The sequence below is a fragment of the Leucopleurus acutus genome (assembly GCF_964270905.1).
Source record: "Leucopleurus acutus genome assembly, chromosome: 2".
Classification (NCBI taxonomy): domain Eukaryota; kingdom Metazoa; phylum Chordata; class Mammalia; order Artiodactyla; family Delphinidae; genus Leucopleurus; species Leucopleurus acutus.
In genome coordinates this window covers 153,825,465-153,838,957 of record NC_139143.1, presented here as the reverse complement: position 1 = coordinate 153,838,957, position 13,493 = coordinate 153,825,465, and the positions used below count along the sequence as shown (strand labels likewise).

The 13,493-nt window shown below is 35.9% G+C and overlaps 1 protein-coding gene across 1 annotated transcript in view; it reads right to left on the bottom strand.

Moving 5' to 3' along the window:
- SPATA6 (spermatogenesis associated 6) overlaps positions 1 to 13,493 on the bottom strand; it is a gene marked incomplete at its 5' end in the record, with an annotated part of 150,212 nt that overhangs the window by 2,567 nt on the left and 134,152 nt on the right. Inside the window, 1 exon segment of the mRNA XM_082834204.1 lies at positions 6,408 to 6,499. Coding sequence (XP_082690330.1) covers positions 6,408 to 6,499 — 92 coding nt within the window.

Sequence of the window (13,493 nt, the reverse complement as noted above, 5' to 3'; positions counted from 1 at the left end):
TTCTCCGGAGAGAATTTGGGAATTGGCTCATCCTAGAAGTCTGAACTGCGAAACAGAGGTGTTTGCAAAACAGAGGTGTTTGCAGAACAGGTTCTAATACGCATGGACAGGTGCAAACAAAGAGTAGCAGAATCTTAAAAGCAACATTTACTTCTAGACATGGAAGTATTTGGCTATCTAACTAATAAACTGTGAACATATTGAGTCAGTTCTGATTTTCCATTATTGGGAATATTAATAAGTTTACAATGTGTAAGCGACACTTAAAAAGTCTTATTATAGTAATAGGTTTTTAAAGACTACACTTCTGTATTTTACCACGAGTATCTCCAGCATTCGTTCATTCAAAGCATTCAAAGTTCCTCCTCTACAAAACACAGAATTAGTGCTATATAACGTAAAATGGTTATCTTTAAAGCAGGGATAAAATTGCTATTTTATTAAATGCAGTACATTTTTTGGCAATTTACTCTTGCTACTTGAATAGGGAGCCCTCTATTTAATAATGACAAAACTATTAAGAAAAAAAAAGACAAAAAAAAACAGAGATCAGGAAAATACCTGAGAACCGAGCACTTTCAAATCTTAAATGTTGCTAAGGTATAAATTATAAATTTATTTTTTAAGGCCTAGCATATATACAGAGAAGAGAAAGGTCGCAGGCAGCTTAACATGGACTAGGATACTAGTATTTTGCTTACAGAAGGTTAAACTCACTTGAAACCCTGACAGTGTTTTCTATATCAGTACGAAATGGAGACCAAGTACATACTACTTGACACATAGTTTTCAGATAAAATGTCTATAAGGTTATATACATGAAAACGAAGGTCAGAGGGTAAGATGGATATGCCATGCAAATAATATTAATTCTAATAAATAACTGGAAGGTCATGAGAATAAAAAAATTGGCCATTTGCCATTTGTACTCATATAACCAGAGTTGAAAATGACATTAAAAGATGATGATGCATATTCTATACTTTAAACTTGTGATCTAAGATTCAATATAAAGACATAATATAAGAGAAGAATTTCTTCCCATAATACTCTATAAAGGTTCCTATCAAGCACAACTTTGACAAAACATGTAGAATAGTACTGAGGATGTGATGTATGCTCTATAGACATTGAATGGATGGATGATGGATAGACGGATGGATGGAATGTAGGAAGGAAAATACTCAAAATCTTGGAGTTCAGAATAGATGATAGGGAGAGACTAAACTGTGGTCTAATAAAATCTGTAAAGCATTCTGTATCTTTAAATATACCACACAAAGATAAAATGTCATTAAAGACATCAAAATTTACTGATAAATTACAGCAGTAATTCTCAAACTTTAACACACATCAGAGTCATCTGGAGGGCTTATTACAACCCACATTACTGAGCCTCACCCCCAGAGTCACTAATTGAGGATGTCTGAGATGGGGTCCAAGAATTTGGATTTCTAACAAGTACCAGGGTCATGCTGATGCTGCTGGTCTAGGAACTACACTTTAGAAAGCACTAAATTAGTGGCTTTTCTATAAAATTTTAAAAGCTTCGGGAAAAAAATTGCATGTTGCCATTTATCTTCTTTTATTATTCACAGAAACTATACAGTAAACATTAATAGAAGTCTATTCAAATAAATATACTGAAGACTGGTTACTTATACGTGATTTACTTCCCTCCTCTGAGTAAGGACGTGCAGAAATGAGCCACTGACAACAAATAAGTTCTAACAGCTTTCATCATGATTAATTCCACGGTTGATTCCTTATGCAGAGATGTTACTAAGTATCACAACCATAATGTGTGATATTTAATAATAAAGAGTTTCAGCAAATGCAACTGATCATTATTAATAAAAGACCCAATTTTGATATCTGAACTGTTTTTTTTAAAAATTGAGCTCCTAGTACGTGTCAGAGAGCTTGATGGGCAGTCAAAAAACAAAGGTAAGCAAAACATCTGTGCCTCACACTTAACAGAAGGGGGCAAAACAGACATATAATGAAATGATCACTGTGAGATAAATATTGCTAATTGAAATTATATATGTGAGAGGAAGTGGCAGGATAAAGGAGAAAATGACTAACAGTTTGCTGAGGTCATAAAAGGTATCTCAGAAGAGGGAATAACTTGAATTTAGTCCTAAAGAATGAGTAAGCATTCACTAGATAAACAAGAAGACATTGGTTATTCCAGACATCATACTGTAACAGAACCAAGGCACAAATTAGTCTGAAATATCAATAAAAATACCAGATAACACAAAATCCAAAGAATTCAAATTAGATTTGAGCAACATTTTCTCACTTAAAACTGAACGCTTATTCTTAGTTATTCAAGAGACTTTAAGTCTATATATTATTTAGACTTTTTTTCTTTCATTTATTAGTACTAAAGACATCTTGGTAAATTCACCAAGTTAATCAGATAGTGAGCAATGGGCAGGAAATGAAAACTATAGTCAATCTGTGTTATTCAAAAATATATAGTCAAAGTTTAAATTACTCAGTTTGAGATTCTGTTATAAACAATTTCATAATTAAAGCATTTATATTGAGCATATTCTTACTGTTAATAACCTGCAAAACATGCACAATAGAAAACAGTTTATATCAATAGCTAGTTCCATAAAAGAACAACACGGCTAAAAATCTGGGGTAATAGTCATAAAAGGCCAAGTCATGTTCTAAACATGAAATTAAAATTATTTTTATCTTCCCCTCTCTTTTTGTGGCCAACTCCCATCTACAGGAAGCATCACCTCATGCCTGGTCTTTAGTTAGGACTAATGATCAAATTGAATAATGATGCCAGAAGTGTACTACAGTATAGAGAAATTTCAACATCCTGAAAACTGAAGAAATTTGAAAAATATATAGAAGGTACTAAAAGGAGAAAGGGCATCCCAGGGCCCTGGAAATTGGCAAGGCTACCATAGCAAATGCCTAAAATTTTCTGAAACATAGGCAATATGAAAGTTGAAAAGGACGTCTTCATGGGTAGTAAATTCTTTCCCCAATCCAGCTCTCAAATCTTAAATTATTGGACGTAAAAGGTCACTTAATAACTCCTTGATAAGAGATTTCTTTCAAGTGAATTTCATTCTCAAAGGTGATGGAAAACACAGGACAGCTAGCACGGATAGGCTGATGCCCGGAAGATGAAATAACAAGCACTCTAATTTGCCGTTCTGCTCTTCCTGCAGAAAACATGGAACATCTGCTGTACTCCATGGCTGATAGCCACAATGTATATCTAGATCATAAGATAAAGGATTGAGTCCTGGGCATAGTTTTTCCTGGGAAAAATATGAAAGAAAATAATTTCTATCTCTTCATGAATATTCTCTATTTGACTGTCATTATACGTCTCTTTAGTTCTTTAAGCACAGCTGCTGCATCCCCAGGGCTGCCTCAGGAGGTTTCTAGTAAGTCATTTTTCATGTGTATGGATCACACTTTACTGTTTCTTTGCATGTCTCATAATTTTTTGTTGAAAACAACAATTTAGATAAAAATTGTAGCAACTCTGGGTTCTCACTCGTTACCAAGTTGTTTTGGATTCTTTGTTTAGTGACTTGCCTGGACCTATGCTGTGAAGTCTGTTTCCCTTGCACTGTGTAGTTGCTGGTGTCTCTTCATTTTTATTTTTATTTTTTCAATTATTGTTTCTATTTTTAAGCCTGGCCTCCTAGGGGTTGCCCCTGCGTCAACATAGCTTGATGACCAACAAATGATTGGTCTGAGTCAATAATCCTATAACGTTTCCATCTTTTGCCAGTGGACCTATGTGTGGCTTAGGGAATACATTCAAAGTTTATCTGGTTGATAAATCTGCCCTGGAACTTGCTTTCTGCCTTCATAAGGCCTCACACTCAGCCATGGAGTAGTGGCTCCCTAACATGCTCTCTGGTCTCTCCTGAACATGTTTACAGCCTTATACATACACATAATGTTCTAGACTACCAGGGATACGTAGAACTTTATCAAGGACAACTGTGGCTATCTTGTCCTTGGATTTTTGTTGGCTGCCCCAGTAAGCAGTAAGACCTCAAGCCCTCCCTTACTGTTTGCCAGTGGGATCATTATTGTTTCCATTAATCCCCCCACACATGAAATTTCCTATGCTATGCGCCATATAAAGTCAGTCCCCTCTGGCAGCAGAGCTGCCTGTCTTTTGGTGTGACTGCCCCAGTAGAACTTCTGTGCTGAGGAGCTGGGGGGTGGGGGGTAGGGACTGGAGCTCCAGGCAAAATGCCACAGGCTCCTACTGCTCTCATGGAGCTTCAGCAGATTTTCTTGATAAACGCTCCTCAATTTGTTATATTCCTTTGGTCAATTTCCAGAGTCCTTAAATTGTTGTTTTTGACAATTCTGTTCAATTTTGTTGCTTTCGGAGGAGAGGACTTGCTGAGCTCCTCACTCAGCCATTCCAGAGGTCCATGCAGACTTCCTCTTGACCCCTGTGTCAATGGATGTCTGCAGAGGGGTAATTTTTAGCCAAGATCTCAAGTTCCCTCTTGATTTCTGCTGATGGAAGCCTTAAGGCAAGCAAGTGGGTGACTACTGTGAGTGTGGGTTCTCTCATCTTTCAGATGGAAAGTAGAATGGGGTGACTTCTTGGCCTACTATATAATATGACTTGGGGATAAAACTAAAATAATACCCTGATCAGTTCAGTAGCTTCTGGAGCTACTATCAAAGATACTCCTATAAAATGTCTTGAGGCACTGACCACTGTGTCCTATTGGTCCAAGTATGTCCTACTGGTCCAAGAGAAGCAGCAAGGAATATAAAGTAATCTCAGAACGTTCCTGATGCTCTGCTTAACTCTCTCACTTGAGAGGTACTGAAACAGTCTCACGTGACCAAAAGCTTAGCCATTAACATCGCTTGGTGAACTGGAAAAAGAACCAATACTAAGGTTTACGGCAAACTTTAAATAGAAACCAATGTTTTTCAAAATATGGTCCTTATATTACCTTCATTAGAATCATTCATGATACTTTTTAAAATGCAGATTTCTAGGTCACACCTCTGTGTGTTAGGAACCAGAATCTATGGAGGTAGAAAGTAGAAATCTATATTTTTAAGAAGCATGTTATACATACAAGAGTTTGAAAATCAGACCATTTGCTTTATCAACCCTACTCACTTCTTACCCCAATGAGAATTAATTACGTGGATACAGAACGCAAAATTGGGATGCTAATGCATATACTGGAAATCTAAGAATTAGAAGTTTAAGTAACAACAATAAAGGATACAAATTCTTCATCAAGGTATGCACTTTCTTGGCCCTTCCTTTTCCCATTTGGATTGCTTTTTCTTCAAACTCATTTAAAATATACTACTTTCCTTCATGAGAGACCTAGGTTTCCTCAAGGATGGGAAGCAGTAACTTTGGACAGGAGTTCAGACTTATACTCTGTGTAAGGGACAAAAGGAAAAGTCCTCACATGTTTATGGAATGCCTAGCCTAGCTTCCAGGGCAAATATCAGAGATTTCAGTCCAAAACACCAGTTAGCAATAAAACATATTCCATTATCTGGAGCGTTTTTCTTACACTTGTTTTTCAGGAAACTCAGGAAGGTGGAAGCCATATAGTAATCAGTGGCATAGCATCAAAGGCCTCAGAGAAACTTTAGTTAGATAAACTCACAATTTACATTCAGTTTTTAATACCACACTTAATGGCAATTAACATAAAGTTTTCAAAAGTCTTCATGAGATTTGCTAGTATAATTTTGCAAAAACTGTATTATTACTAACATTTCTGAAATTTTAGGCTAGAAGAACTGAATTTCTCTTATTAACATAAGAGAAAAATAAAAAAGGCTTACTCATGATCTAAATTTTTTTTTTTTTGCGGTACGCGGGCCTCTCACTGTTGTGGCCTCTCCCGTTGCGGAGCACAGGTTCCGGACGCGCAGGCTCAGTGGCCATGGCTCACGGGCCCAGCCGCTCCGAGGCATGTGGGATCTTCCCGGACTGGGGCACGAACCCGTGTCCCCTGCATCGGCAGGCGGACTCTCAACCACTGCGCCACCAGTGAAGCCCTCATGATCTAAATTTTGAAACCTGTTGTTTCCTCATTTATTCAGGATGAGAATAAATACATCCTGAAGTAACTCCTGAATATGTGGATTTGCAAGGCAGCCAAATACACTAGAAATTTTAAGTAGGATGAAAGGCACCACCATTAATTGACTATATTTGATTTCACTGAAAATTTTCAGTAAGGCAAACATTAAAATACTATAATAGGATTTTACATAGTTAAAATAAAATATAAATAAATAAATATTGAGTCTAAATTTGCCACAAATCCTGCAGATTAAAAACCAGGTTATTTTTATACTAACTATGAGAAGATCTCTATATACTGTATTAATCAAGCTCATACCTATACTCTGGGTCACTGTCATAGGCAGAGTCTCTATATAAAAGACCTCTTTTCAATTCCAGTTCATCTTCTTTCTCTGGGTCTCTCTCATCCTGAAAAATTTAAAGATTTCCATTAATTTATTTTATAATTAAAATGACACCCATGTTTCTGTGGTAATTGTTCTCCCCCTCCCCCAATGAAAGGAATTGAATTAAATGCTGGATTTCTTAGGAAAGGAACAAAAGGGTTAGTGAGAATTTACTATTCTGTTCAATGAAACTAATACAGTTTTATTATAGTATTACTAATACTGCTTATCAAAGACTAGAAACACAATAGATGTTTCTTGAATCAATGAATAAATAGAAATGGATACTGTGTCAAGATATGTAATAAGATGTGTAGTAGGTAATAGCCTACACATTGTTATGTGGACTCCTAAAAGATTATACCTGCACTCTGAAAAATAAGTATTTGGGAAAACTATGTAAATCTAAGCATTTTAACACATACCTATTACTTATGAAGGAAGTGATTTAGAATTATTACATGTATACCAAAATGCAGTAACAAGCCACAAGAAGTAAAAATGAAAGGCAGGGTAGTTGGAATCAAAACACATGGCTCCTCCTCCTTCTATGGGCAGGCTGTTCTTTACTTCTGAGAGATCAACTCAAGGGCATAAGAAATAGAATTCTAAAGAGATAGCTTTGTAAACTATGTCATTCACAGTAAGGATGTTCTTACATATGGTAATTTTATATAATTTAGTATCAAATATCTTTCTCAACTACTAGCTAATACCCTTGTTCTGTGGTCAAACAGGAACAGAAATAAAGAGAACTGATGGTAAAAGGAACCAGTAAGCACAGATTGCTGTAGGGATTAGTATTAATAAGGTGGTCATTCACTTTATGTAAGAAATCAGCTGAACAAAGATCATCAAAGATTAGATCACTCCCTAACATCATACACAAAAATAAGCTCAAAATGGATTAAAGACCTAAATGTAAGGCCAGACACTATCAAACTCTTAGAGGAAAACATAGGCAGAACACTCTATGACATAAATCACAGCAAGATCTTTTTTGACCCACCTCCTAGAGAAATGGAAATAAAAACAAAAATAAACAAATGGGACCTAATGAAAACTTAAAAGCTTTTGCACAGCAAAGGAAACCATAAACAAGACCAAAATACAACCCTCAGAATGGGAGAAAATATTTGCAAATGAAGCAACTGACAGAGGATTAATCTCCAAAAATTATAAGCAGCTCATGCAGCTCAATAACAAAAAAACAAACAACCCAATCCAAAAATGGGCAGAAGACCTAAACAGACATTTCTCCAAAGAAGATATACAGACTGCTAACAAACACATGAAAGAATGCTCAACATCATTAATCATTAGAGAAATGCAAATCAAAACTACAATGAGATATCATCTCACACCAGTCAGAATGGCCATCATCAAAACATCTACAAACAATAAATGCTGGAGAGGGTGTGGAGAAAAGGGAACCCTCTAGCACTGCTGGTGGGAATGTGAATTGGTTCAGCCACTATGGACAACAGTATGGAGGCTCCTTAAAAAGCTACAAATAGAACTACCATATGACCCAGCAATCCCACTACTGGGCATATACCCTGAGAAAACCATAATTCTAAAAGAGTCATGTACCACAATGTTCATTGCAGCTCTATTTACAATAGCCCGGAGATGGAAACAACCTAAGTGTCCATCATCGGATGAATGGATAAAGAAGATGTGGCACATATATACAATGGAATATTACTCAGCCATAAAAAGAAACGAAATTGAGCTATTTGTAATGAGGTGGATAGACCTAGAGTCTGTCATACAGAGTGAAGTAAGTCAGATAAAGAAAGACAAATACCGTATGCTAACACATATATATGGAATTTAAGAAAAAAAATGTCATGAAGAACCTAGGGGTAAGACAGGAATAAAGACACAGACCTACTAAAGAATGGACTTGAGGATATGGGGAGGGGGAAGGGTAAGCTGTGACAAAGCGAGAGAGAGGCATGGACATATATACACTACCAAATGTAAGGTAGATAGCTAGTGGGAAGCAGCCGCATAGCAGAGGGAGATCAGCTCGGTGCTTTGTGACTGCCTGGAGGGGTGGGATAGGGAGGGTGGGAGGGAGGGAGACGCAAGAAGGAAGAGATATGGGAACATATGTATATGTATAACTGATTCACTTTGTTATAAAGTAGAGACTAACACACCATTGTAAAGCAATTATACTCTAATAAAGATGTAAACAAAAACCAAAAAAGATTATCAAGAAAAATGATTTTAAAAATTTGGTGATGGCATGAAATTAGGAAGAGAGCATTCAGTTAAATATAAGTAATACATAATACAGCAAGTTTAAAAATCACAGAAAATGTGAATATATATTTAGAATTATTATAACTCCTAGGTGAATTGAGCCCTTTTACTGTTATGAAGTAACTCCATTTATTTCTATTAATGCTTTTTCCCTTAACATTTTTTTGGTTTACCATTGATATAGCTACAATAGCTTTCCTTTAGCCAGTGCTTGGATGATATATATTTGTACTTTTATTTTTAACTTTTCCTTATTATTATGTTTACATCTTTTTCTTAAATAGTATATAGATGGATGTTGCTTATTTTTGTCCAGTCTGATAAGCCAATGAAGTAGAGCATTTACTCTATTAATATCACAGAAAATGTAATCACCTGTAATGAGTACAAAAGACACTGCAAAGGAAAGTGTAAGAAATAAGACACTATGTTAATATGTTTTCAATCTTCAGAAATAGAGCATATTGCAAGAAAAACTGAATGAAAGAGATGTAAATGATGTTGAATTTTAAAATTCTATCCTTGGAAGAAATATTAATTTCTAGATTATATGATAAGTGATATCAGACATAAACATAAATCAATATTCCTGGTTTAATTTTGTCAATACAGTTGAAAAAAATAATTTTTGACCAGGAGTAATAAAAAATGTAGACTAAATTTTAAAAGTTTATATATGAAAAAAATACAAAAGTGCCTTAGAAATCTGAACCTCAATTATTCATTGAATAATACCCCTATTTTGAGCTGGGTACTTACTATCCTAGACTCTGTGAGGATAGAAAGATGACTAAGACATGATTCCTGCACACATGTGGAATAAAGTTTGTCTATTCTGTGAATCTCTGTGAGTAGAATGGATCAACAGGTAGAATTATTATAGGATATAATAAAGGACAAAATGAGGAAGAACTGCCTAATTAATAGAGCATTCTAAAAACAGAATGACTGTCGTAAGAGGGAGTAAGGGCACAATCACTAAAGCTATTCACATAGAGCACTAATTCCTATCTATAATCAAGGAGTTCAGGAAGGGGAATTCTGCCCCAAGAAACAAAAAGGACTATATGGCCTTCACGGTTATTCTCTTCAAATTTTAAGACCATTGTGTGACATTTATATATATTCAAACACATACATATCTCTTATAAGCATCCTTGTGTAAGCTTTTTTTAAAAAAGGTCAAGTTATAAAAAAGCAGAGAGGCAACAAACATCATACCTATCATAAGCCATTAACTATGACTAAAACAAGTATTAGAAGAGATGTATCATTCCCATTAGTGCCAGAAAAATGTATTTCCAGAGCATAGGGAAGTGATTCCCCTCTTATTTCTCACCGACATTCCCATTTGTCCACATGTAAACACAGGAAAAGATGGATGACACCAATATTTGTTCAGTTCCTTCAACATATCTAGGACTGAGTTAGGTACTTCTTAAGTGAATATCTTGTAAGCCTTCAATAACCTTATGAAATAGGCACTGCAACTTGGAAAAATTAACAACATGCCCAAAGATACAAGTTATTAAGTGGCAGAGCTGGAACTTAAACCCAGATCTAACTTTATTTACATTATACTCCCTCCTGAAATGCAAATAAGCTGGACTATAAAATAAAAATCTCCATTCCAAACCATTAGATTATTCTCCAGTATGAAAATTAAGCTCAAACTCTTTCAGCTAATATCTATTCAGTTAGTTTTTTATGAGGGTATTCTGAAATAATTTAGCCCAGAAGAATTTTTTTTAGGATTTCCATGAAGAAACAGTTTTCTTTCAGCAAAAGTCATTAATAAAATGACGTACTATTAAAAGAAGCTGTGGGCTCTCCTTCCCTGAAACTGGCAGTAAGTTAAATGTTCTCTTAAGATTCCTGTCACCAATGATCACTATCTTATACATGTAACTGACATCATTCTTAGAACACCCCTGGAACAAAGAAATAAAAGATACCCATACATGCTTGCAAACTGAAAAATTTAGGACAACAGTGATTCAATAGTCTATGATAGGGCTTCCCTGGTGGAGCAGTGGTTAAGAATCTCCCTGCCAGTGCAGGGGACACAGGTTCGAGCCCTGGTCCGGGAGGATCCCACATGCCGCGGAGCAACTAAGCCCATGGGCCACAACGGCTGAGCCTGCGCTCTAGAGCCTGCGAGCCACACCTACTGAGCCTGCGTCCTGCAACTGCTGAAGCCCGCGCACCTAGAGCCCGTGCTCCGCAACAAGAGAGGCCACCGCAATGAGAAGCCCGCGCACCACAATGAAGAGTAGCCTCCGCTCGCCGCAACTAGAGAAAGCCTGCGTGCAGCAACGAAGACCCAATGCAGCCAAAAATAAATAAATTTTAAAAAGAAAAGCAGCAGCCAACCCACAGCTGCAGCCAGTTAAAAAAAAAAGTCTATGATAAAGCAAGAACTAAAGGTAGTCATCTCACTAATTAAATAGTACTTAATAAAACATACACCTGTCATTCTCAAATGAAATTCTCATATATAGTTTAAAAACCTATAAGATGTGTTTCATTGCTGTCAAATTCAAAACACTATTTATAATGAAGTGTGTACAAGAGCAAGAATTCCAATAGAATTTAACCACTAGTTCTAATTTGCATTATCACCCTGGACAATTAATGCTTCAATTTCCTAAATCGTAACGTAGAGAAAATTTAGAGTTGTTCAAAGTCACAAAGATAAGAAGTTGCAGAGCTGGCCTTGAACCAGGTTTTTCTAATTCTATAAACTGATTTATATTGTAAGTATATTAGAGGATAATAAAGACTAAAGGGAAGACCACTTAAAGAACACTTAAATGCTACTTTTTACAAACTTCTGGAGGCAGAGTGTGGAAATGCATGTGTGATGGTTAATTTTATGTGTCAACTTGGCTTAGCCATGGTACCCAGACATTTGGTTAAACATTATAATGGATATTTCTGTGGCACTTTTATGGATGAGATTAACATTTAAATCACTGGATTCTGAATAAAGCAGATTGCCATCCATAATGTGGGTGGGCCTCATCTAGTCAGCTGAAGGCCTTAATAAACAAAGACTGATCTCTCCCCAGGAAGAAGGATTTCTGCCAGCAGACTGCCTTTTTTTTTTTTTTAACTTTTTATTTTATATTGGAGTATAGTTGATTAACAACGTTGTGATAGTTTCAGGTGTAGAGCAAAGTGATTCAGTTATACATATACATGTATCTATTCTTTTTCAAATTCTTTTCCTGTTTAGGTTTTATATAATATTGAGCAGAGTTCCCTGTGCTATACAGTAGGTCCTTGTTGGTTATCCATTTTAAATATAGCAGTGTGTACATGTCAATCCCCAACTCCCCAAACTATCGCTTCCCCCGACTCTTTGCCCTCCCGTAACTATAAGTTTGTTCTCTAACTCTGTGTTCGTTTTCAGTTTCTGTTTTGTAAATGTTCATTTGAATCATTTCTTTTTAGATCCCACATATAAGGGACATTATACTATATTTCTCTTTCTCTGTCTGACCTACTTCACTCAGTATGACAATCTCTAGGTCCATCCATTTTGCTGCAAATGGCATTATTTCATTCTTTTTAATGGCTGAGTAATATTCCATTGTACATATGTACCACATCTTCTTTATCCATTCCTCTGTCGATTGCATTTAGGTTGCTTCCATGTCCTGTCTATTGTAAACAGTGCTGCAATGAACACTGGGGTGCATGTATCATTTTGGACCATGTTTTTCTCCAGATATATGCCCAGGAGTGGGATTGCAAGATCATATGGTAGCTCAATTTTTAGTTTTTTAAGGAATCTCCATACTGTTCTCCATAGTGGCTGTACCAATTTACATTCGGACCACCAGTGTAGGAGGGTGCCCTTCTCTCCACACCCTCTCCAGCATTTATTGTTCATGGATTTTTTGATGATAGTCATTTTGACTGGTGTGAATTGGTATCTCAGGGTAGTTTTGATTTGCATTTCTCTAATAATTAGGCATGTTGAACATCTTTTCATGTGCCTCTTGGCCATCTGTATGTCTTCTTTGGAGAAATGTCTATTTAGGTCTTCTGCCCATTTTCTGATTGGGTTGTTTGTTTTGAAGATATTAAGCTATATGAGCTGTCTGTAAATTTTGGAGACTAATCCCTTGTTGGTCACTTCATTTGCAAATATTTTCTCCAAATCTGTAGATTGTCTTTTCATTTTGTTTATGATTTCTCTTGCTGTGCAAAAGCTTTTGAGTTTAATTAGGTCTAATTTGTTTAATTTTGTTTTTATTTCCATTACTCTGGGAGACAGATCAAAAAAGATACTGCTGCAATTTATGTCAGAGAGTGTTCTGCCTATGTTTTCCTCTCTTGACACTTTTATTCAACATAGTTTTGGAAGTCCTAGCTATGGCAAACAGAGAAGAAAAAGAAATAAAAGTAATCCAAATTGGAAAAGAAGAAGTTAAACTGTCACTGTTTGGAGATGATATGATACTATACATAGAAAATCCTAAAGACACTACCAGAAAACTACTAGAGCTCATCAGTGAATTTGGTAAAGTTGCAGGTTATAAAATTAATACACTGAAATCTGTTGCATTTCTATACACTAGAAATGAAAGATCAGAAAGAGAAATTTAAGAAACAATCCCATTTACCATCACATCAAAAATAATAAAATACCTAGGAATAAACCTACCTAAGGAGACAGAAGACCTGTACTCCAAAAACTATAAGACACTGATGAAAGAAATCGAAGACAACAC